Genomic DNA, 26,825 nt, shown 5'->3' with positions numbered 1-26,825 from the left:
GCGTGAATGCACCCTTATACACAACTCCAGCAACGGAAAAACAAAAACGTTCTGGGTTTTTGAACGCAGCGATATGAAAAATGTATCCATAGAAAGGGGGTTTTATTGTGCAAAAAGTGAAAAGTCCAAAGTATGTAAGTGTGTGTGTATGTATGTATGTATGTATATATAATTTATGGAGTGCAATATCAGACTGGTCTGCAGAAGGAGCTAGACAAGCATTCTAATACCTGAAAAAAAAAACTGAGTGTGAACCCCCTGGGTGTAGCAGGAATTAGATAAAAGTCAGTTCCGGTCAGTTTGGACCGTGAGGCGATATGACAACGCCGCGTCAGGAACTAAGAGCCTGAGATTCGGTGCGGGCCAGTTTGTAAATGATAAGAGTTGTGGTGATTAGATGGACGGTCTTGTCACCCGAGACCCTAATAGTGGTTCCCCCCTTGGCCTATAAAAGGCTCTCAGAGGATGTCTGGTCTCGCAGACCCCATTACATGTAAGGCCTCTGACCCCCACCGTCGCCCCCATTACATATATGGGCTCTGACCCCCAACGTTGTCTCTGTTTGCAGTGAAGTCATGAGCAATGTTGGATACTGGACGCTACGGAGGGGAACCAGATGTCTTCAGCGATGAAGCCAGGATTAGTTTGGGTGCTGATGATGGCCGCGTTCGTGTCTGGAGACCTCGGGGGGGGGGGGACGCCGCCTCCATCCTGCCTTTGCTGTGGAGCGGCACACTGCCCCCTGCAGGATACTATACAAAACCTGTATACATTCATGCCCGCCCATATCACATGTTGTATCCCAAATAAAGGCGGTACAACAGGGTACTAGAGCCTCCATGCCTTCCAGTATCACATCTTATATCCAAGCTAGAGGCGGTACAACAGGGTACTAGAGCATCCATGCCACCCTTATCACATCTTGTATCCAAGCTAGAGGTGGTACAACAGGGTACTAGAGCCTCCTTGCCCCCTTCTATCACATCTTGAATCCAAGCTAGAGGCGGTACAACAGGGTACTAGAGCCTCCATGCCTTCCAGTATCACATCTTATATCCAAGCTAGAGGCGGCCCAACAGGGTACTAGAGCCTCCATGTCCCCTGTATCACATCTTGTATCCAAGCTAGAGGTGGTACAACAGGGTACTAGAGCCTCCATGCCTTCCAGTATCACATCTTATATCCAAGCTAGAGGCAGTACAACAGGGTACTAGAGCCTCCATGCCCCCTGTATCACATCTTGTATCCAAGCTAGAGGTGGTACAACAGGGTACTAGAGCCTCCATGCCTGCCTGTATCACATCTTGTATCCAAGCTAGAGGTGGTACAACAGGGTACTAGAGCCTCCATGCCCATCCGTATCACATCTTGTATCCAAGCTAGAGGTGGTACAACAGGGTACTAGAGCCTCCATGCCCATCCGTATCACATCTTGTATCCAAGCTAGAGGCGGTACAACAGGGTACTAGAGCCTCCATGCCCATCCGTATCACATCTTGTATCCAAGCTAGAGGCGGTACAACAGGGTACTAGACCCTCCATACTCACTGTATCACATCTTGTATCCAAGCTAGAGGCGGTACAACAGGGTACTAGAGCCTCCATGCCTGCCGGTATCACATCTTGTATCCAAGCTAGAGACAGTACAGCAGGGTACTAGAGCCTCCATGCCCATCCGTATCACATCTTGTATCCAAGCTAGAGGCGGTACAACAGGGTACTAGAGCCTCCATGCCTGTCGGTATCACATCTTGTATCCAAGCTAGAGGCGGTACAACAGGGTACTAGAGCCTCCATACCCACTGTATCACATCTTGTATCCAAGCTAGAGGCGGTACATCAGGGTACTAGAGCCTCCATGCCCACCTGTATCACATCTTGTATCCAAGCTAGAGGCGGTACAACAGGGTACTAGAGCCTCCATGCCTGCCGGTATCACATCTTGTATCCAAGCTAGAGACAGTACAACAGGGTACTAGAGCCTCCATGCCCATCCGTATCACATCTTGTATCCAAGCTAGAGGCAGTACAACAGGGTACTAGAGCCTCCATGCCTGCCCGTATCACATCTTCTATCTAAGCTAGAGGTGGTACAACAGGGTACTAGAGCCTCCATGCCTGCCGGTATCACATCTTGTATCCAAGCTAGAGGTGGTACAACAGGGTACTAGAGCCTCCATGCCCATCCGTATCACATCTTGTATCCAAGCTAGAGACAGTACAATAGGGTACTAGAGCCTCCATTATCCCCCCGTATCACATCTTGTATCCAAGCTAGAGGTGGTACAACAGGGTACTAGAGCCTCCATGCCCATCCGTATCACATCTTGTATCCAAGCTAGAGACAGTACAATAGGGTACTAGAGCCTCCATTATCCCCCCGTATCACATCTTGTATCCAAGCTAGAGGCGGTACATCAGGGTACTAGAGCCTCCCTACAAGGGGTCGGTTCTTCACAATAAATGATCCTTTTGCTCTGATATTGTAATCACTTATAACAACATTACAATCGCAGAGAAAGTTTCATCCAACAACTTCTAGGGGAGGGCGGGCACTGACAGTGAGTGGATATATAATTTCAGTAATTGTGCTGATCCACAGACTATGACATGTATACCGCATAGTGAACGCCTTAAAAACACAATGGCAGAATTGATGTATTTTCTCACCTTGTCCCCCCCCCCCCCCCTCTATAAATGTGTAATTTCTGCAATACATGTACCTCGAAATGTTACCAATAAATCCGGCAGCTCACCCTGCGGCTCCGCAGACGGAAAGGTAAAAAGTTATGGCTGTTGAATAGTGGAAATGAAAATCCCAGTAAATCTTTGCATCCTTGAAGTAACAGGCTAAGCTGCGTCACTGCGGCTCCATCGCTGCAGCTGTGTCGCTATGGCTGCATTGCTGCGGCTCTGTCACTGCGGCTGCGTCACTGCGGCTTTGTTACCACGGCTGCGTTACTGCGGATCCGTCACTACAGCAGGATCACTACGGTTTTTGAAATCAGCACGCTCTTTAATGTGGCTTTTCATTGCGGTCAAAAAGCACAGCCAAAGACGCCACGTGTGACCGCAGCCTTAACCCTTCGGACTCCGCTACTGATATCCTGCATGTGCGATTTACCTGCGGATGCGAGGTGATTTTCAGGCAAACATGCCTCACTTTACATCTGTGCAATTCCGTTCCTCTGTCCATTCTCCGCGCGTCGGAGGATCTGTGGGATCAATGGGAAACCTGGAATCACACGGCATGCGGGAGCCCGGCGATGCATTAAGGGTCCCATTGAAATCAATTGCGAGGCGTTCCGCCCAGAGAAAGGACACGCAGCGGTTTTATCCGGTGCGGTAAAGCATCGCTCACGTATGTGACCCGAGCGAGCTTCTCAGCCGGAATATTCCGCAATGATGAATCTGCGCTGCGAACTGCGGCTTTTGATGCAGATTCTGCTGTGTCCTTTTCCCGAGATCCATACGTTAGCAGTGCAGATATGGGTGCGGAATATTATGTAACGCTGTTGTGGAATATCCCGTCCTGCGTGAGGCGCTCCTACTATCTGCTAACAATTAACACTGGTTTGGCGTGAAGTTTCAGTGATGACCTTGCAGAACTTTCACCTGTGATTGGGGAGGGGTTCTGGGTGTCGTTCAGGTTTTGGCCGCCCTGTTATCAGTCTGAACCTCTCCCTCATTGGCCGGCTGCCCTCCCTAATTAATATGTGACCAGGGTGTGTCTCGCCTGCAGCGGTGGGCAGTCGTCAATTGTGTTTTCCTCTCGGGCACTTCACTTTCTTCCTTCACCATGCAGCCGCAGAGATGTCCTCGCACCGTGCTGGGTGCCATGGGATTTGGGAGCAGGATGGATGCCAAAACCAGCGATGAGGCGATGCAGGAGTTCCTGAGACGCGGATACGATGAGGTGGACACTGCGCATATTTATGGTAGCGGAGAAAGTGAGCGGATACTGGGGGAGATGGGACTCCACTCCGGAGGTAGGTGGATACACGGCGTGGCGGGTAAGGAGTAGAATATGTGATTTTGTAGCTCCATGGAGCTGAACGAAGAACAATAAGGGAACGAACGCACAAATGTCATGTGGGGGGGAGAACATGTGTGGGGTGTTGGCTGTTTCTTACAGCCAACATTCGCCCGCAATAGCTCAGATGAGCCGCACTGCTGATTGGAGCTATTAACCCCTTAAATGCAGCTGTCTATTCTAACTGCGGCATCTAAATGCTCCAATCAAAGTTCGGGGGTCCCGCACTGCCCCCTCCCCCCTTGGATCACCGTATAATGTAATGCTATGGCATTACAGTGCAGAAGCGATCAAAGCCTCATGTCCATGTCCCCTATGGGGACTTACTAAAAGAAAATTAAAAATTAGTTTAAAAATCTTATTAATTATTTAAGAGAATAAAAGGTAATAAAAAAACAACTTTTGCTATACAAATTTGGCATCGCTGGGTCTGTAAGGGCTTATTCAGACGACCGTATATCGTCCAATATACGGCGTGCCTCTCTGCAGGGGGAGAAGGCTGGAAGAGCTGGGAGCAATGCCCTGAGCTCCCGCCTCCTCTCCTCCCCTCGGCACTATTTGCAATGGGAGGGGGCGAGACGGGGGCGGAGCTAAGTCCCAAAACTGCTCTCCGCCCCACCCCCTTTTGCAAATAGTGCCGAGGGGTGGGGAGGGGGCGACAGCTCAGAGCACTGCTCCCAGCTCTTCCAGTCTCCTCCCCTGCAGAGAGGGACACCGTATGTCGGCTGGCGTGAATACACAGCCAATATACGTTCGTCTGAATAAGCCCTTAAAGTCGGATCTAGCAAAGTAACGCACTATTTCCCCACATGGTGTACGTCGTCAGACAAAAAAAACACAGCGCCAGTATTGCGGGACTTTCTTGGTCACGCAGTCTCCAAACAAAATGTAATAAAAAGCGATTTAAAAAGTTTTATACGTACTCCAAAATGGTACCAATAGAAACTACAGGGCGTCCGGCAGAAAATGAGCCTCAAAGGAAACATAAAAGCTATGGCGGGAAATAATTAAAAATTAAATATCCTTAGAAAAAAATTATACTAGTATAGCAAAACTACATAAATTTGGTAATGCAGTAACTTTATTCTTTGGTTATCAGGTCATTTTGTTGCAGTTCGTACGCCACAGAAAGAAGACTCGCCGAAAGATGCCGGAATTTGGTTTCTTTCCCATTTCGCTCCACCATTTTTTTAAACCTTTTTTCAGTACATTATACAGCACCACTGAAAAATACAACTCGTCTCTCAAAAAAGGCCTCAGAGCCACATCAATGGTTAAATGGGTTGGGATTCTTTAAAAGGGGGGTGGTGGGGAGTGGAGGAAAAAATGAGAATTGGGGGGGGGGGGGGGGGGCTGCGTCCTTAAGGGGGTAAGGTTAAATTCCAGAGCGTGTGGTTGAGGTTTATTTTGGGGGGTCTCAATTGCTTAACCCCATTACTTAGGATTGTCATTTTCTTGCAGTGAAGATAGCGACCAAAGCCAACCCAGTGGAGGGGAAGAAGAACCTGGGGGCGGAGAATGTGCGGCAGCAGCTAGAAGCCTCTCTTAAGCGACTGAAGACCCCCAGTGTTCAGTTGTTCTACCTGCACCTCCCAGACCACCAGACCCTGCTGGAGGAGACGCTGGCGGCGTGCCAGGAGCTGTACCTGGAGGTAATGCCGCCTCTAGTCCAGCCTCTCTTGGGGCTCATTCACATCAATGTTTTTGTTTTCCTTTCTTTTGCGCCATTAGAGGAGCAGCAAAACCAGGAAAAGTTTCTGTTTTACTTTCGATTGATTTTCTGAGCTTCAGTTCCGTTTTGTCTGCTTTCTGCTTTTTAAAAAATATCGCCGACCGCAACCAATTTTTTTCCGCTAAAAAAAACATAAAGCGAATGAAAAGGACCGAAAAAATGTATAATTTATAATTCTATTAGTCATTGGGTAACAGGACTGAACTGAAAGGTTTGTTTGGACCCGTCGTTGTTGTCCGCTTAACTGATCTGTTGTTAATGAGCGTGTGCAGAAGGGAAGAAGGACGAAGCGGGTGTAAATGCAACAAATGTGATTGTTCTCAGTAAGAGAAACCCAGTCATCTTGTAGATATGAGACCTTTGGGAGCCCATGCAGCGGTCGAGGTATTCTGGCCCAAAAGATAGTTCCAGGACTATCTTTTGGGCCTGACCTAAAAATGCCCCGTGCTATATTGGGCCGGCTGGGCGCTTTTACACTGCATGAATATGGCCATGTGAGCTGATGCATTGGAATCCAATGCATCAGATCACAGCGCATATCAGCCGGCCGTGAAAACGGCGGTCAATATACGCTTGTGGGAAAGAAGCCTGAGTGAATGAATCCCTGGACAGGCTCCTGGTACAGCGTTGCACGCCCTCCCTGACTACCACTAAGTTTAGATACGTGGTAAAAGCAGACTGCATACACAAACAATTATGTTTATACTTGGGGAACTGAATAAAGGGTGAAGTTAGTATACAGCAGCTAGATTTCATCTGTTAGATACTTATAATTACATTTATACTTATGTAGTAAGAGACCAATATATAGTTAATATGCTTCGGGCTGGTAACAGAGAAACAATAGCTTATAAGTCCTGGTACCACAGCTGAAAGGCTGATTATCCGCTGCAGATTTTGATGCGGTTTATGATGCAGAAACGATGCAGGTTTTGATGCGGATCAGAAGCATTTCTGCTACATGTGAACGCATCCCAAAAGACAATTTGTTGTAAAACACTGATGTGAACAAGTCCAAAGTCAAGGCTGCTTACTTCAGAGGATTGTTTGCACTGGATACAATTGTAACAAACCCTCAGCTGTGAGAGGTGTTAGGACAGGATGGGCTTTGAACCAAGAATGATCCCACTCACTGAGAGCAAGCAGAGATGATGATGATGATTAATTCCAGTCCAGTTTGGTACAAGACGCATTTATCTGAACGGCGGTTTTCTTGCAGGGGAAGTTCAAGGAGCTGGGTGTGTCCAACTACACGTCCTGGGAGGTGATGGAGATTTACTGCATCTGTAAACAGAACAACTGGGTGCTGCCGACCGTCTACCAGGTGCCGGGCTCATGGGGACGGGCGCGGAGGTTTGGGTGGGTGACGCCTTTCTAGTCCTCATCGGAGAGTTGCGTGTAAACATTGATGTGGACGGTGATGGAGATCCACACGACCGACCCGGAAACACGATGCCTCCACAGTGCGCTGCAGACTGCGCTATTTTTCTGGCCTCAAAAACGGAAACCTGACGGGATGGAAGCCTTTCTCTTTGCGGCCCTTCTTTTGAAACCCCAGTGAAATCAATAGGGGGAAAAAAGGATCCATTTATTTCAGTTTTATTTTAGTTTCTGTCCTCTAAAAACGGAGCAGAAAAGTGGAAACCCTAAACTGACGCAGGTGTGACAGCAGCCGAATGCCTCATGTCCGCGGGATAATTTTTATTTTAAATCCGCAGCGTTTTTCCCCCACGCAGATCCGCGCCCCATAGGGATGCATTGGATGTCATTTTTCCTGTCAAGCGCGGATCCGCGTGCGGGAAAAAAGTAGACATGCTCCATTTTCGTGCGCGTCTCCCGCGGGGACGGCTCCCGCAGGCTTCTATTGAAGCCTATGGAAGCCGTCCGGATCCGCGGTAGACCCGTACCAGAATTAAACTCACCTGCTCCGGGCGATGCAGATCTTTCTTCCCATGCGGCCGGATCTTCTTTCCTCAGCCCGGCGGATGTGCTTGGCGCATGTGTGCGGCACGCTGCCGGCGTGCCGATCACATACACCAGGCCGAAGAAAGAAGATCTGGACGCAAAGGAAGGAAGATCTGCATCGTCCGGAGCAGGTGAGTTTATTCTGATTTTTAGGCCTCATGTCCGCGGGGCAGGAGGGACCCGCTACGGATTCTACATGGAGAATCCGCGGCGGGCCTGATTTTCCCCGTGGACATGAGGCCTTACAATGTCGGCTAGTCATTCCTTGCTGTCTGTATTCGGTCTCTTAGTTAGGCCGGGCTCATATAAGCGTATGATCACCACGTATTACGCGTGCGCTGTACGCTCGTGTGATATGTGATAATCTGCAGACAATCAATTTCACTGCCTCACGCAGTTCCCGTCACATTTGTTGTTAAATTGCATAATACGTGAGCGCAAAAAAGATCGGGGGATGTTCTATTTTGCTGCTTTTATACATGCGTGATAGGCCATTGTCTATGGCAGCGTATATACACTCGCATACACAATGTAATTGCCCCAGCATGGGATAACTAAACAAGTGTTGCGCTGTCATGCGCAATTTAATTTCACTGCCCTACATGGCAATAGGCGGGTCTCCGGCGGCTGCACAATGGTAAAACGCTGCGTGACCCATACAGCATTTTACGCTTATGGCCGTTTGAGCCCGACCTTCCTCAGCCGGCATGGCGTGACTCCGTGGTCACTCTCAACAGTTCACAATCCTTTGCATTCACCATCTCTTAATGGTGGCCTCCCACTTAATCAGCAGTGCAGCAGGACCACGACTGGAGCTCCCACAGCCATGACAGCCCGACTGACCGAGAGGCTTCAGGCATTCTCTTCTCAGGCTGCAACCTACCTATTTCACAGCAGGCTTCGCCATGTCTCCTCCCTCGGCCTGTCATAATTCTCTGACTTCCCCACTCACAGAGACGGCAACACTCTCGATTTAATCTTCCTCTGTCTCTGCTCTGCCTCCCACTTTACTAACTCCCCCTTCCACTCTCATCACAACCTCCTCGCTTTCTCCATCAGGCACCCCAGTCTCCCCTGACCCTCCTATCACACCTCTAAAAACCTCCAGTCCGTCCGCACCCAACAGTTTGCTGAGACCATTCAGTCCTCACTGTCTCTCTCCTCCCCTGCCCTAACCTGGCAGCTGAACATTACCACTCCACCCTCAGACGTGCCCTGGATGAAGCGTCACCAGCTGTGACCCCCGCAGATCACGGCAACCCTGGCTCACGTCCCAAATGCGCTTCATCTGGCGGTGCTCTAGGTGCGCCGAATGGCTGTGGAGAAAATCAACGCTGCCCGCGGACTTCCATCACTTCAAATTCATCTGTGAAACCTATAACCTAGCCCTTCACCATGCCAAATAAGTTTATTTCCCCTCCCTTGTCTCCTCACTATCCCACAACCCCAAACATCTCTTCGACACCTTCCACTCCCTCCTCAGCCCCAAAGAACAGGCCCCTGCGACAAATCTGACTGCTGGAGAACTAGCCGCCTATTTCAAAGAAACAAATCGACAACATTCGAAAAGAAATCTCCAAGAACTTCATGGTTAGCCCCGATCCCAGTCTCCTCAGCACTGCATCCATCATCCATTCACTATCTATACAAGAACCAACAACAGAGGCAGAAGTCTCCAGATTGCTCTCTGCTGCTCGCCCCACCAGCTGCGCTAGCGACCCTCTCCCCTCTCACCTCCTCCGCTCCTTTTCCCCAGCTCTCATTACTCACCTCACCACCATCTGCACCCTCTCCCTAAACTCTGGCACCTTCCCCTCCTCATTTAAACACGCCATCATTTTCCCTCTGCTTAAAAAACCAACTCTTGACCCGACCGACGCTGCCAACTACCGACCCGTCTCAAACCTCCCCTTCATCTCCAAATTACTAGAACGCCTGCTCTACTCCAGGCTCACACGCTTTCTCTGAGAATTCTCTCCTCGACTCCCTCCCGTCTGGTTTCCGCTCTCTACCCTCGACTGACACAAAAGTATCAAATGACCTGATGACAGCAAAGTCAAGAGGTGATTACTCCCTACTAATCCTCCTTGACCTGTCTGCTGCATTTGACACTGTCGACCATAATCTCCTTCTCACTATGCTCCACTCTATTGGTCTAAAGGATACTGCTCTCTCCTGGTTCTCTTCCTACCTCTCTGACCGCTCTTTCAGTGTTTCCTTTGCTGGTTCTATCTCCTCTTCACTTCCTCTTGCTGTTGGGGTACCCCAGGGCTCGGTCCTCACTCCCCTTCTCTTCTCCATCTACACAGCTCCAATTGGACAAACCATCCTCAAATTTGGCCTCCGATACCATCTCTACGCTGATGACACCCAACTATACACCTCTTCCAGTGAGATCTCTGGACCATTCCCCCAAAAGATCACCGACTGTCTGTCCGCTGTCTCTAACACCATGTCCTCCCTTATACTCAAACGTAACCTCTCTAAAACTGACCTCCTTGTCTTTCCACCTTCTAACCGACCTCCCCTCAACATCTCCATTCCAGTGTCTGGCACCATCATAACCCACAGACAGCTCGCCCGCTGCCTTGGGGTCACACTGGACTCTGACCTCTCCTTTACCCCCCATATCCAATCTCTGGACCAAACATGCCACATGTACCGCAGAAATATTGCTAAAATACGTCCGTTCCTCACCATGGGCACGCTAAAAACACTTATTGTCGCCCTCATCCACTCCCGAATTGACTACTGCAACTCGCTATCCATCGGCCTCCCCCGCACTAGACTCGCTCCACTCCAATCCATACTAAATGCAGCAGCTAGGCTCATTTTTCTATCCAGTCGTTACTCAGACGCCTATGCGCTATGCCAGTCACTGCATTGGCTGCCAATGTATTACAGAACTAAATTCAAACTCCTCACCCACAAAGCTCTCCATGGCACCGCGCCACTGTACATCTCTTCCCTCCTGTCTGCACATCACCCAGCCTGCACACTCCGAAACGCTAACACTCTCAGACTAAACACCCCTATAATATGAACCTCACATGCTCGCCTGCAGGACTCATTCTCTGGAACGCTCTACCCCTAGGGCATCGAGACAATTCCCAAATCACGAAATTTCAGACGCGCCTTTAAAAATGCACCTCTTCAGGGAGGCATACCAAATCCCCTGGCCTAGTCCCCCGCCCCACCCTATGGCTCCCCACACCTTCCACCCTGCTTATCGCATACGATCTCTACACCTGCACCCCCTGACCTCCCCACCCCATTTGCGTCCTAATAACTGATATGCAATTCTTGTATTGTCTGTGTCCCCCCCCCCCCATCCTTGTACCTCCTGTATCGCCCCCACCCCATTTATTTATTGTATATCACATGCAATTGTTGTATTGCCTGTGTTCTTCTGTGCTTGAAAGCGATAAGTTGGAATAAGTTGGCTCTATGCAAATAAAGATTATTATATACAGTGTCGGAGCTCCCCTGCAGAGTGTAATATAAATATACATATTAACTCAAGCTTGATTTTCAAAAAATTGCTTATAGATTATTTTTCTATCTTTTTGTTGACTAATTCCAAGGAATCCACAACGTGCTTTTCCACCCAAAATAAAATAAGAGTCGGGGGTGCGGGTGGAAGGGAAATGGGATTGGAAAGAGTTAAGAATGAGGATGTTCCCTACTTACCACCTAGCTGTAACCTTTATGGAGTCCATCATTTACACATAGTAGCATATTGTTCATCATTGGTCAGAGATACCTGGGACAGCCATGATGTGTGAATCAGGTAAGTGGTGGGCAGTTGGCACACTGATGGGGTATATTCCATGCTGACACTCAGCATCATTAATTAACATACATGAGATACCGATAATATATCACGTATAACCTAGTATATACACGAAGGTCCTTATAAGTGATGTAATCATCCTCCATTCCATCCATTCCAGGGTATGTACAACGCCACTACAAGACAAGTAGAGACGGAGCTGCTCCCCTGCCTGCGTCAGCTTGGCATCCGCTTCTATGCCTACAATCCATTGGCCGGTGAGTGGGCCACGTTATTTTCCAAAAAGTGCTACATGCAAAAATAAGACGTCCCCCACAATAAATCTGTCCCCATAGGCAGCTTTAACCCCTTAGTGACGGAGCCAAATTTTGGAAATCTGACATGTCACTTGACATAGAATAACTCCGTAAAGGTTTTGCATATCCAAGTGATTCTGACATTGTTTTTTCGCCACATGTTGTACTTCATTTAGGTGGTAAAAATAGACCCATAGAATATGTGTTTATTTATTAAAAGCGCCAAAATTGGAAGAATTTTGAAAAAATTGTCTTTTTTTTTCACATTTTCAACTGTAGTATCTCAATATGTGCACATACTGTACAAATTTTTGATAAGATATATATTTCCATCTATTTACTTTATTCTGAATACTAATTTGAAAAACGTTGTTTTTTTTTTTTTTAACCATTTAGATGACGTACAAATTTAACATTACTTTTCAGCATTTTGAGGAACACTTTGTTTTCTTGCAGCAAGCTGAGTTTGCAAAGGCTCATAGGTGTCACAATGATAGATATCCCCACAAATGACCCCATTTTAAAAACTACACCCCTTAATGTATTCACTGAGGGGGTCAGGAGGAGTTTGACTCAACAGTTTGTTTTTTTTCAGGAATAAATTCAATTTAGAGGAGAAAAAATAAAATCTCCTAATTTTGCAAATATGTCATTTTAAAGAGATATTTTTTTCTATAGTGCACATAAAAATGAGGATTGACACCCCAAAATGGATCCCCCTGTTTGTCCCGTGTTCAGAGACATACCCATTGTGGCCCTAATCTTATGTTTGGATGTACAACGGGGCCCAACATGAAGAGTAGTCGGAGTCTTTCAGAACAGACATTTTACTTGAAGGTGTTTTAGGCCGCATAGCACACTTGTAGAGCCCTTGAGTGGCCAAAACCACAGAAACCCCCCACAAATGACCCCATTTTGAAAACTAGACCCCTTAATGAATTTATCTAGGGGTCTACTGCTCATTTTGACCCCACAGTTTGTGAATTAATTCAAGCAAAAGGAAAAAATAGTGATTTTCGTTTTTTTTTGGCAATTCTGTCATTTTAAAAACAGCTTTTTTTGTACAGCACACACATGAACGAAGACTTGCACCCAAAAATAGATCCCCCTGTTTGTCCCGTGTTCAGAGGCATACCCACTGTGGCCCTAATCTTATGTCTGGATGCACAACGGAGCCAAAAATGTAAGGAGTAGTCAGTGGCATTCAGAACAGAAATTTAGCATGAAGGTGATTTAGGCCCCATTGCCCACTTGTAGAGCCCTTGAGCGGCCAAAACGACAGAGAACCCCAACAAATGACCCCATTTTGAAAACTAGACTCCTTAACGAATTCATCTAGGGGTGTATTGCATATTTTGACCCCACAGTATTTGAATGAATCTAAGCAAAGCAGAAGGAAAATATTACGATTTTCATTTTTTTGGCAATTTTGTCAATTTAAAAACAGGGTTTTTTTGTCCAGCACACATAGGAATGAAGACGTTCACCCCAAAATGGATCCCCCTGTTTGTCCCGTGTTCAGAAACATACCAATTGTGGTCCTAATCTACTTAAAGGACACATGGCAAGGCCTATAATAGAAGGAGCACCTGTTGGTTTGCAGGGCACAACTGAATAAATTCCACGCCCCATGGCTCACTTGTACGGAATAAAAATTGACACCTTAACCCCCCCCCCCCCCCCCCTCCATCATTTTTGGCGTTCCCTAAATCTTAGATAAAAGTAATAATGTAAACTGTGTGGTATTTCCGAAGACGGGTAATTACGGAGGCTGGTTGGGATGGGCACACGGGGCACTAAAACCGGGTATGCCCCCTCTTCTCATGCTTTTTGGGGGGTATTTCTTGATCGGCAGGAATGGGGTGTAAAAAGTGGCCCTCTGTGAGGCTTCGTAATCTTGCCGAGGTGCGGCGGTCTCTAACAGAAGGCCCTCAACAAACTGCTCCTGGAACTACAGGAAGGCGAGCGTTCTGGTGGCTTCTTGTAAAATACGTATTACAGGTAGCGGTCTGAATAACGCTGGGTGCTCACGGCCGGATGTGGAATCCACTTGCAGAGGCCGGCAGCGAATCCTAGCTGTGAGCCCGGCTGTGGCGCTGTGTATGGCCATATAATGTACTGCACATAACTGTGTACTTACACGGGCGGTCATGCGCAGTACACCTTTTTTTTTTGGTCTGTATTTCCCGCACCGTCGCTTAGCGATGACACTAGTACCCGCAGCCCGTACACAATGTAGTTGCGTATGTGAAGCGGGTATATCCGTGACCATGGAGCACAATGGGCTCTATGTCACGGATATCCGCAGTAAAATAGAACCTGCTGCTTTCTATTTTCTGCGAGTGGATTACGCAATTCCGACCCGCTAATGTGAGCGGAATTGTGTAAGCCAATGTGATTGATCTGCGTATTAGTGCGGATCAGACACATGTGGAATCTGTAATTCCTATCCGGTCATGTGAGACCGGCCTAAGGTAGATCTCTACCTTTTTATCACGTGACGAGGACATTCCTCCAGGCTCTCGGCGACTGTTGAGCGCCGGGAGCAAGGAGATTTTAAATTTCCTGGGCTCCCCGACTCCTGCGCATGTGTCTGGTGTTTTGCCGACGGTCTCATGTGCAGAATCCGGGAAAGTTCACGGAGGAGAGTCACGTTGGGGTCAAATACAGAGGCTTCCGGTAAAAAGTTTCATCCCCTTTCACCGATCACATCAGCTTCATGAAGCCTCTTCTTTTTTCTTTTTTTTTTTTTCCCTCTCACGTTATCGCCATTATCCATTTGGATAATGGCGAACACGTGATCAGGAACCGCTCACCGCGGCCCCCCGTGAAATCTCCAGGCTCTCGGCTAAGTTTTGTAGCCAGGAGCAGGGAGCTTTTTAAATTACCCTGGCAATCCACGGCTTTTGTGCATGTATCTGCCATTTTGGCGACGGGCGAATGTGCAGAAGCTGGGGGTAAGGTCCACGGATAAATCCGGGGGCCTTTGGTACGTCATTTCATCCTCCCTCACGGATATGATCCGTGGGGGGAGATGAAAGATAAGCTTTTTTTAAACTTTTTTTACCCTTTTTTAAAATTTTTTTTAACTTTAAATGATCACTGTTATCCATTGGATAACAGTGATCATGTCCCCGTGGACCTCTCTCTACACATGGTAGGCAGGAGCGGAGGGATTTAAATTTCCCAGGGCTCGAGCCCCTCTGTGCACGCGCCCGATGATTGACAGCGGGCGCACATGCGCAGAAGGGGACCCGAAGTGAGTATTTTCACCTCCCTTTATGGATCGGATCCATGAGGGGTGTGAAACTGGCACTTTTTAAAACTTTTTTTTTTTTTTCTTTTTCACGATCGCCGCTATACATTGGCTCACGGACCCGGTGATATCTCCTGGTTCCTGGCTATCTTCAGGAGTCGGGAGCCAGGAGATTTTAAATTTACCGGGGCTCCTGGCCTTCTGCGCATGCGCGTGACGTTATACGTCTGGCGCGCATATGCAGAAGAGCGGTGACGGGTCCCGGAGGACCAGTGCACCGTGGGACACCTCCGACAAGGTGGGTGAGTAATCTCAGCTGCCCTGATGGATCCGATCCATCAGGGCAGCTGAATATCTAACTTTTTAAAAACCTTTTTTGACTTTATTGCGATCGGCGCTATCCGTTGTCACGGGGGACTGCCCACAGCCCAGGATGACAGCTCCATGCAGTCGACTACCTGCGGGCACTGACAGCATGGAGCTGTCACGTCCTCAGCAAAGAGGGCATTAATGCAAAAGATGTATGTTTTTATGTCCTCTAGGATTACAGCCCACATACCTAGGGTGTAAAAAGGCAATGGGGCCATCACTAAGGGGTTAATAGAGCCCCTACTGCCTTCTCATGTTTGCAGTCTTTGCTTGAGACGCAGGGTGTAGATTAGAAAGTTTCCTACTTCAGGCTCCCATACACATTACACTGTAGTCATCCAAACCTGCTGATAACAGTAGAGTCAGATGACCTTCAAATATGTATGGGGTGACTCAACTTTACCTCCCTGAGCGTCCAAACACTTAACTGAGCCTAACGTTCATGTTAGTGCAAACAATAATATTTGCTATATGGTATGCTCCTGGGTTCCAGATTGGTTAGAAGTATACACTGGCCTGTCAATAACTTGTCAAACCACACACTACTCGATGTGGTCCAAGTTATCTGTTTATTGATTGGCAGGCAGCAGTTTTTATAGAGGCAGACACTTTGATTGCAATAATTCAAATCTATTATAATTCATTTATTACCATTGGTTGATGAAACAAACAAAATATTAATATGCAAGATAAGGAATTTAACATCTAAAATGTCAGGCAAACGCAGCGCAGGCGCAGAAATCATACATGATTAACTTCTTGGAACACGAGTGCAGTAACTCTAAACAATAAGTTGTTTAGAGAGAATGTTAAGGAGCATATGTGAACAGCTTGGAACATGTCTGTTTGACTTGCTGGCCAGTCTAAAGGCCATTTAGCTATCTTGGGAGAGCAAAAGCCTTAGTGATTCACTCAATGTTTATTGAATATCCATTTAATATCCATAAATCCTCCAGAAAGAGGACAAGTGAAAAGATGGCTACGCATATGATAGAACATGGAGTCCTATCCATTTCACTAACAATGTGTATGGGGTAACCAGTGGAAACAGTTGTCAGACAAAGTATTGTTTGTCCAATAGTGGTTGAAGGTTAATGGGCAGCTGAGGGCCCTTTTACACGGGAAGACCTGTGGGGTGCAGATGCTGTACAGTCATCCCAGTGATAATCGTTCCTGAGCTTTCACACAGGAGCAAGCATCACTCAATGAATAGAGATGGAGCTGCTGGGAAACCTTCCAACCCACCCGCCTCCGTTCACAGTAAGCAGGCAGTTGTTCATAGATGGATGACTGCCTGCTTACACGGCCGATCTGCATGCAGAAAATGAACGCCGAACGAGAAGTGAACAAATTCTCATTGGTCGTTCATTTGGGACATTTACACTGAGCGTCAATCCTTCAGATTCCTGCAAGATACAGAAATCTAAACGCTTTATCGGCCCGTGTACAAGAGTCCTTAATCCAGCATGAAGAAGAACCTTGACCCGTGGAGGCCAGAATACCTACGCTGTAGCCCACCACCCCTCTTACCACCAATAAAAATGCCACTCCTTCTTCTTTGGCTAAATTGGCCACAGCAGCCAGTTTATTGACAAACAGTACATAAAAATGAACAATAAACGAGGGGGAGTCCTTGGAGTCACAAAATCTGGTGCAACCATAACCGGAAAAACGCAACAACTGCCCCCCCACCGGACTACAGGTTCAGGGGCCAACCACGCCGCCCAAAGGCTGGCAACCACTATTGTGACTTATAGCCGGAGGGAGTCTACTGCCGCCCCCTCACCAGCCACGTCACCTGCACCAGATCACATCAAAATTTAACACTGAGGGATTCCCCCCACACAATTTCCACCGACTCCAACGACCCCCCACCCGCCAAGCTGACATGACAAACGGTATATTCCCCCAATTCCAACCCCAAACCCTCAGGCGGGCGGGCGGGACTCTCTCGTGTTCCCTGAAAAGGTGCCGCTGCCAGTCCCCCCTTCCTTAAATACTCCCCCACCCCTTTCTTTATCCACCAATCCCCCACAGCTATCCCCCTAATTCTAGAAATTTCCCCCCCCCCCCCAACTAACAAAATTAACTCCATACTCCCCGAATACTTTTAACTCCGGCTATCTCCCCCCTCGTGTCATGGCGGGCTTCCATTTTAGGGGGGGGCCTCGCCCTCCCCCCATTCCAGCCCTATCCTTTATAATCTTCACGGCAATCTGTCACTTTTGTGAATTCTGCAGGACTGGTGATGTTCTCTCTTACAGGGGGGCTTCTGACCGGCAAATACAAATACGAGGACAAGGATACAGAACAGAAGCCCAGCAGATTTTTTGGGAACAATTGGGCCGAGGCGTACAGGAACAGGTCAGTCCATCCATGATCTTCTGTGATTCTCCGGATAGGTCATCAATGTCAGGCCAGTGCTGGGCCAAGCGATGGAGCCCCACCGATCAGGTATCTGGAGTAGCTGCAGACAAGCGGCAGCCCCATCGACCTCATGTTGATGATCTATCCTGAGGATCATTCATTAATATCTGAGTCTGAGAAACCCCCTCATATGAGTGTAATACACCACAAATCCCAGCCCGACCGTGGGTCTAATTATCCAAACCAACCACATTACATGGCTCATGTGAAACGTCATGACATAAAGGGCTTTTACATGACTCAACTATAATGCAAGAACTTTGCCTGAACATTCATTTGCGCAATCATCAGGCTACGTAAAACAACAAACTAGTTGACGAATGAGAAATGCGCAATTGTTGGCTAATCGTACCCTTTATGCATAAACGGGGAGATGTGCAGCCAATGAATGACAAGTCCCTGGGGAATAACGATCGTTGAGTCTGTATTGCCTTATGTAAGGGCTCCTTCACACGGGCACATGAGTATTTGTGCGCACCTCACCGCTGGGTTTTTGCGGAAGGAGCAGTCCTTTTTTTTTTTTTTCTGTGGTTATCGGCGTATTTTCCTGCTGTTTTTCCTGCCTGCACAGCATGCTCAGCCGTGTGCGGTAAACAAGAAGCACCGCTTGAAATGGCTCATTAGTTCCAGATTTGTTCTTTTGCCAGCAGAATTGTGCATCACTTTGCATCGGAGCAAATTGGTCTGTGTGAAAGGACTATTATCCCTTCGCCCTCTGTGATGTACATGTGCGCCACAGAGCTGCAGGTTGCGTGTGAAGCGGGCAATTACTTTCTTTTGTTCACCCGTCTCCCAATAAAAATAAAATACATTTTCAAAAATTTGTGTGAACCCAAAAATTGTAGCATTAAATACTGCAGCTTACTCTGCAAAAAAATCAAACTCTCCTACACCCCCATATACGGAAAAATAAAGTGATGCGGCTCTGAATGCGCTGACAGCTTTTTTTTTTTTTTTAAATTAAAAGGTTTTTAATTATTTAAAAGTAGCACAACATAAAAAAAACCATAAACATAGTATCCTCATAATGGTGCCGACACATAGAATAAAGCCAACACGTCCCTTTTACATGAATGCCACAAAAGTGAAACCCAACCAAAAATGAGAGAATTGCTTTTTTTCCACTTAAAATTAATACGTTTTCCATGCTACACTAAATGGTACCATTAAAAAAAATCACAACTTGTCCCACAAAAACAAGGCCTCATACAGCTGACTCAACAGACACATAAAGAAGTTATGGCTCTTGAAAGGCAAGGGTGAGAAAAACGTCTCCTAGCTAACACTGACATGTACGGTGGGTTTGTTTGATAATAATGGGGGTCTCCTGGCTGTCTGACCTTGTTACAGATACTGGAAGAAGCATTACTTCCAAGCGATTGACGTGGTGCAGAGGGCGCTGGAGGAGGCGTACGGCAAGGACAGACCCAGCCTGACGGCTGCTGCACTCCGCTGGATGTACCACCATTCTAAACTCCAGGTGGGTGCGCCGTCTGTGCCTCCAGGGAGGTGTGCCGCCTGTGCCTACAGCTGGGGTGGGAGAGGGAATCTGGCCGCATGCTACCTTCTGTTAAGGGTGCCATAGCAGCACAGAGTGTTTTAGGGCACAGTCATAGAGGAAGAAAAGCAATGGATACAAGTGGGAGGTCAGACTGAGCATTAGATAAAGGAAGGAGCAGGGTTCTGTTTCAGGCGAGGTCTGCGCTGATCTTATTGGTGTATCTGCTTAGTGAGGAGAGGGTTAAATAAAACTTGTAATAACACTAATGATTTTCGCCTTTTTAGGGCAGTCGTGGCGACGCTGTGATCCTGGGGATGTCCAGTGTGGAGCAGCTAGTGCAGAACCTGGACGGGGCCGAGGGCGGGCCGCTGCTGCCCCCTGTGGTCATCGCCTTTGATGAAGCCTGGAACCTGGTCGCCCACGACTGTCCGAACTATTTCCGTTAGAACGTTTCACAGGACGAGCCTCATCCGAATCGGGATTTCTACAGATCATCTCATCTCAGACTCCGACACGAGGCGCCGCTTTACCACGAGGCGCCCCGCGAATATTTATAAGTGATTTCATAAATAAAGAAAGCCAATTTCTGTTCTCTGGTTCTTCCCTGATGGGGAATTGTAGGTTGGGAATAACCTGGGACTTAATTCAACCCCTTCTAGCCCCATGCTGTACATGTATGTCATGGGGGGAAGCCGTTCTTGTGAATGGATGTACAGATATGGTATATAGATGGCTCAGGAGCTGAGCCTGAACCTTACACAATGGGAGACTGCTGTAAGACACAATACACCGCAGTACAGGAGAATGCCAATATATTATGTGGTTCAAGGCTCCTGTAGAGACATAAAAAGAGGTGAAACAGAAATAAAAATGCTAAAAAATACTAATGTTAAAAAAATTAACTTTATTTTGCAGACTTTTGCATTTTATTTGTGTAAAGAAAAAAAAAACCCGAATTAAAAATAAAGTTGGTATCATCACATGCATAGGGGCCTGCACAGGAAATGAAACACACTTCATCCTGTACAGAAATACTGTATTTTAAATAAAAATCCCTTAGCAAAAGGCAATAAAAATAGTATGAAAGGGGCTTTTATTGTGCAAAAAGGGGAAAAATCTAAAGTGCGTGTGTGTATATTGTGAGGGATTAGTGTTTAGGATCCATAGCAACCTGGGTATAAGCAGTCAGAGACAGTGACACATGGGATAAAGTCTTTAGTCCAGGCTTTGCCTGGGTTTATTTCCAAGCAAACAAAGCAAAATACAGGCCTTAACATCAGGCAAACATAAAGTAAATCCTGCTCGTCTGAGCACTTACTATACGTGGAGCGTCCCTGTCTACACACTGGTAACCAAATGGCTCCTGCACACAGCCAGCCAGGACTCTCAGACCTGCAAAGGTCTCAGTTCTCCTCTAGGCCCTGTAGGCCCAGGCTTTATATGGCCTGGTACCAGCCCCACCTGGTACGTGGGAGTGACCATCCCACCCTTCACTTTGGTCACTCCAGGAAAAGCCGGACCCGGATTATGCAGCTTGGAGCCACTTACTTACTACAACGTGTTAGTAGCTTACTGCTACTAACACTATACTGCCGGCTTCCTCCACCGAGCCCAGGCTGCTCAGTGGCACGTATCTGCCCAAGCGCTCCCCAAAGCAGCATAGGAGATCATCCTAGGCGATATATTCCTGCCCTCCAGCACCTTGCTGGTCATCGTCTCACATACCCTCCCCCTCTGTTCGAGCCTGTGGGGTCGGACACCTTTCGCAGTCATGCAATGCGTCCTTGATAAAGCATCGGCATTGCCCTGTAGCTTTCCGGCCCTGTGCTCTACCGAAAAACTAAAATTTTGAAGGGTCAGGAACCACCTAGTGACTCTGGCATTTCTTCCTTTTGCCTGTGACATCCAGGTTAAGGGGGAGTGGTCTGTGATCAGCCTGAAGTGCCGACCTAGCAGGTAGTATTTTAGGGATTCCAGAGCCCACTTGATGGCTAGGCACTCCCGCTCAACGATACTGTAATTTTTTTCCTGTGGCGTGAGCTTCCCGCTCAGATAAATTACGGGATGTTCCTCTCCCTCTACTTCCTGGGACAGAACAGCTCCCAGTCCCACATCGGACGCGTCTGTTTGGACAATAAATTCTCTTTTAAATTGGGTGTGACTAACACTGGACGTCTACAGAGGGCCCGTTTTAACTCTTGGAATGCCTTTTCTGCGTCAGGGTTCCACTTGACCATGACTGACTTAGTGTTCTTGGTCAAGTCTGTTAGGGGCGCTGCTATGCTAGCAAAGTTTTGCACGAACCGCCTATAGTACCCTACAATGCCTAAAAAGGCCCTCACCTGCTTTTTAGTTGTGGGTTGTGGCCAGTCCTGAACGGCTTCAACTTTATTGACCTGGGGTTTTATAATACCCCTACCTATTATATATCCCAGGTATCATGCTTCTTCAAGACCCAGGGCGCACTTCTTTGGGTTTGCTGTGAGCCCTGCTTTTCTAAGGGAGTTCAGTACTGCCTGTACCTTGGGTAGATGGCTGTCCCAGTCTTCGCTAAAGATGATGATATCATCTAAATATGCTGACGCATATTGACGATGGGGTTTGAGTATGATATCCATCAATCTTTGGAAGGTTGCTGGGGCTCCATGCAAACCGAAGGGTAGGCAGGTATACTGGAACAACCCTTCTGGTGTGGCAAACGCAGTCTTTTCTTTCGCGCTCTCTGTAAGGGGAACCTGCCAGTAGCCTTTAGTAAGGTCGAGAGTGGAAAAGTACCTGGCATGACCCAGTCTCTCAATTAACTCGTCCACTCTCGGCATTGGGTATGCGTCAAATTTTGACACGTCATTTAGCTTCCGAAAGTCGTTACAGAAGCGCAGAGAGCCATCAGGTTTTGGTATCAGCACGATAGGGCTGGACCATTCGCTTTTCGACTCCTCAATTACTCCGAGGTCTAGCATTTTCTTGACCTCCTCTGAGATGGCTCGTCTGCGGGCTTCTGGAACCCTGTACGGTTTCAACTGAACCTTTACCCCTGGTTCAGTTATAATGTCGTGTTTTATGACACCAGTACGCCCTGGTATATCGGAGAACACATCCGCATTACGTTGTATAAATTCCCTAGACTCTTGCTGTTGGGATTTGGACAGGGACCCTGATACACACACCTCTGGGACCCCACCATGGGGGGTGCTCACTGCAGTCAGGGCTTCTCTGTCCTTCCATGGCTTAATTAGGTTTACATGGTACAACTATTCTGGCTTCCGCCAACCTGGCTGGTACACCTTATAGTTTACCTCTCCGACTTTCTCAATTATTTCATAGGGCCCTTGCCATTTTGCTAGGAATTTACTTTCTAGGGTGGGCACCAACACTAGTACCCGATCCCCAGGGTTGAAGGTTCTCACCTTGGCGGACCGGTTATATACCCGGCTTTGGGCTTCTTGAGCCTGCTGTAAATGTTCTCTAACAATGGGCATGACCGCCGCAATTCGATCTTGCATGAGGGAGATGTGTTCAATAACACTCCTGTAGGGGGTGGACTCGTGCTCCCAGGTCTCCTTAGCTACATCAAGGAGCCCTTGGGGATGTCTACCATAAACTAATTCAAAGGGAGAGAACCCAGTGGAGGATTGTGGGGGACTTCACGGATTGAGAACATTAAATATGGCAGCAGACAGTCCCAGTCCTTCCCATCCTTATTGACTACCCTTTTTAGCATGCTTTTTAGGGTCTTATTAAATCTCTCAACCAGACCATCCGTCTGTGGGTGGTACACAGACGTCCGTAAGTGCTTAATATTCAGCAGCTTACACAATTCCTTCATGACCTTTGACATAAAGGGGGTTCCTTGGTCCATCAGGATCTCTTTTGGTATGCCCGTGTGGGAGAACATGTGAAGTAGTTCCTTTGCAATACCCTTGGATGACGTATTGCGTAAAGGAACGGCTTCGGGGTAACTGGTGGCATAGTCTACAACCACCAATATATGTTGGTAACCCCGGGCAGACTTTACCAAGGGCCCAACTAGGTCCATAGCGATCCGCTCGAACGGCACCTCTATGATGGGCAAGGGCACTAAGGGGTTCCGGTAATGGGGCATAGGAGCTGTTATTTGACACTCCGGGCACGACTCACAGTAACGTTTTACATCACCATGTACCCCAGGCCACAAAAAAACACTGAAGGATGCGTTCCTTAGTCTTTTCGCTCCCAAGATGACCTCCCAGCACATGCTTGTGCACCAGGTCTAAGACCATCCTACGATAGGACTGAGGTACCACCAGCTGTTCCACAACCTCCCCACGGACCTTGTCAACCTGATACAACAATTCTTGGTTGACTGCAAGGTGTGGAAACACAGTATCAGCCCCTGGGAATTGAGGCTCCCCATTTATCACTTTAACATTTTCCCTAGCTTTTACTAAGGTGGGGTCTCGGAGCTGCTCAGTTCCGAAATTGGCACGTGAGACCTCTAAGTCAGGCATAGCAACCACTTTGTCCTGTACCTCCGTCTCACCTGCCAATACTGTTAAGGGAAAGTTATCCCCATTCTCTTGGGTCACCCCTACTGCTGGAACCGTACCCTCAGGGTCAAACGGTTCGGGACACACATCATACACATTTGCATCATCATGAACCTTATTGGCAGACGACCCTCGGTGTCGCCACAAGTCCCAAAATAGGGGAAAGTCTCTCCCGAGGATCACGGTGTGCATTAAGGATTTTACGACGCCCACCTCATGGGTGGCAAGTCCACACGGAGTATCAAGTCGTACAAGGGCAATAGGATACTCCTTGGTGTCCCCATGCACACAAAGAACCCCCATGCGTCGGCCGGTGACGGTTGTGGGATCGACCAGGCTGGAGTGCACCAGCGTAACCAAGCTCCCTGAGTCCAGTAGAGCTGTCACCACAAAGTCATTCACCTTTATGTGACATAATGGTCGATCAGTCTCTGACGCAGTCTCTGCAGAACATACTGGCCATGTGAACATCGACCTCCGCCGGGCAGAGTCACAGTCCATTGGTTCCACGGTAAGTGGACAGTTGGCGGCAATATGCCCGGGCTCACGACAGTGCCAACACAGTATGGGGCCCTGGTCCCCTTGGGGTTCTACCCGGGACCGGACTGTCCAGTTGGGACTCCTCTTCTGTCCCAAATGATCCCCCTCTGAGCCGCCTCCCTTTGGGACACTTTTGACACCCCTTACATACGGAACAGTCTTACCAGGTGCTCCGGCCGACTTGCTGTTCCCGGGGTTGGAACGTCGAGGAGGCACGGCTTGCAGTAAGTCCTCCGTGGCTTTATACCTCTCGACGAGGCTCACGAGTTGGTCCACGTCCTGGGGACTCCCTTGTCCCACCCAGCGCTGGATTGTGGGGGGCAACGAGCGGATGAACTTGTCCAGAACAACTTTTTGCACAATCTCCGCTGGGGTCGACTCTACCGGTTGCAGCCACTTTCTCACCAAGTGGAACAGGTCGTACATCTGGGAACGAGCTGGCAGGTCGTCAGTGAAAGTCCAGGCATGTACGCGTCGGGCCCGCACATTGGTGTCCACACCCAAGCGTGCCAGGATCTCACCTTTCAGCTTAGTATAGTCTTTGGCATCCTGCTCACCGAGGTCAAAATAGGCCTTTTGGGGTTCTCCCGTCAGGAAAGGCGCTCCGGTAATTTCTCCCTCTCGGCCACTCTCTCAAAGACCGCGAGACAGGCCTCGATGTCATCGGTGGGTGTCATCTTTTGTAAGGCCGCCTGCACCGCGGTCTGGGTAGTGGGGAGCGAACCAGACGTCCTCTGCACACTTTGCGCCATCACCAGGATTTGCTCTTGCAGCTGCTGGTTAACCCGCTGTTGCTCCTGCAAGGCTAACCGATTGGCTTCCGCCAGGGGAGCATTAGTCTTGGCCTGAGCTCTCATGGCCTCCTCATGGACCTTTTGCTGGGTTGCCGTCACTTGTTGCTGCTGAGCAAACGCTTGCTGTTGCTGATCAAACGCTTGTTGTTGTTGCACGGTAACTTGCACCAGCTGCTTTATCAGTTCTTCCATCTTGGCAGTGTCTAGTTGCTGTGCCATTGCAGCTTTCACCCAGGACATGGGGGTTACAGCACTCTCCAGTCAATCTCTCTTGGGCGGTCGCCCTTGGCAACGATTCTCCAGCTGCTGCAGCAAAATGTCCATTAATTGGTGTATGTCTCTTTAAGACCGCTGCCCGCATCCAAACACCATATGTGAGGGATTAGCGTTTAGGATCGGTAGCAACCTGGGCATAAGCAGTCAGAGACAGTGACACATAGGATAAAGTCTTTAGTCCAGGCTTTGCCTGGGTTTATTTCCAAGCAAACAAAGCAAAATACAGGCCTTAACATCAGGCAAACATAAAGTAAATCCTGCTCGTCTGAGCACTTACTATACGTGGAGCGTCCCTGTCTACACACTGGTAACCAAATGGCTCCTGCACACAGCCAGCCAGGACTCTCAGACCTGCAAAGGTCTCAGTTCTCCTCTAGGCCCTGTAGGCCCAGGCTTTATAAGGCCTGGTACCAGCCTCACCTGGTACGTGGGAGTGACCATCCCACCCTTCACTTTGGTCACTCCAGGAAAAGCCGGCCCAGATTATGCGGCTTGGAGCCACTTACTTGCTACAACGTGTTAGTAGCTTACTGCTACTAACACTATACTGCCGGCTTCCTCCACCGAGCCCAGGCTGCTCGGTGGCACGTATCTGCCCAAGCGCTCCCCAAAGCAGCATAGGAGAGCATCCTAGGCGACACATACCTGCCCTCCAGCACCTTGCCGGTCACCGTCTCACAATATATATATATATAATATATCGGGAGAGCAGTATCAGAATGGCCTGCAGAAGGTCCTAGACGGTCAGTCCGATACATGAAAAAACAGAAACCAGAGTGTGAACCCCCTGGGTGTAGCAGGAATTAGATAAGTCAGTTCCGGTCAGTTTGGACCGTGAGGCAATATGACAACGCTACGTCAGGAACTAAGAGCCTGAGGTTTGGTACGGGCCAGTCGCCCATCCGACGGCGGAGGAGGACGCCCTCCAGACGGCTGGGACCCTGTGGGCTGTGACCCCTGCACATCGCATATGATCGGTGTTATTGTATGCTGTACAAGCTGGCTGCTGTGAATAAATGCCCCAGATTTAAAAGAAAGCCAAGTCCCCTGGAGCCTTTATACACGTGTGCTGCCCAATGTGGGCCGAGAAGTTGGCGATCCGCAAGCGAGAGATCCCAGGTGAGAAACCCCCATGCCACGATATATACACACTTTGTTAAAACAGAAGAAGTCATTTTGCTGCAGATCTTGTCCTGCGGTTCCATCTCAGGCAGATCTGTAAATGATGAGAGTTGTGGTGATTAGATGGACGTCTTGTCACCAGAGACCCTGAAACTAGTTCCTTGGGCCTATAAAAGGCTCTCAGAGGATGTCTGG

General features: G+C 48.3%; 1 protein-coding gene across 2 annotated transcripts; it reads left to right on the top strand.

Annotated features, from left to right (window-relative positions):
• The first annotated feature begins 3,785 nt into the window (after nucleotides 1-3,785).
• On the top strand, nucleotides 3,786-19,964 carry AKR7A3 (aldo-keto reductase family 7 member A3). Of its 2 annotated transcripts, XM_066606359.1 has the most exons (7): nucleotides 3,786-3,989; nucleotides 5,495-5,685; nucleotides 6,985-7,089; nucleotides 11,684-11,780; nucleotides 17,709-17,808; nucleotides 19,222-19,351; nucleotides 19,657-19,964. In XM_066606359.1, the coding sequence occupies exons 1-7, from the start codon at nucleotides 3,800-3,802 to the stop codon at nucleotides 19,816-19,818; spliced, it is 975 nt and encodes a 324-aa protein (XP_066462456.1). In that variant the 5' UTR covers nucleotides 3,786-3,799; the 3' UTR covers nucleotides 19,819-19,964. The 2 variants fall into 2 exon arrangements, with proteins under 2 accessions (XP_066462456.1, XP_066462457.1); XM_066606360.1 differs by lacking the exon at nucleotides 6,985-7,089.
• Nucleotides 19,965-26,825: the final 6,861 nt, after the last annotated feature.

Source organism: Eleutherodactylus coqui, chromosome 6, assembly GCF_035609145.1.
Source record: "Eleutherodactylus coqui strain aEleCoq1 chromosome 6, aEleCoq1.hap1, whole genome shotgun sequence".
Classification (NCBI taxonomy): domain Eukaryota; kingdom Metazoa; phylum Chordata; class Amphibia; order Anura; family Eleutherodactylidae; genus Eleutherodactylus; species Eleutherodactylus coqui.
This window is presented reverse-complemented; position numbering and strand designations above follow the sequence as displayed.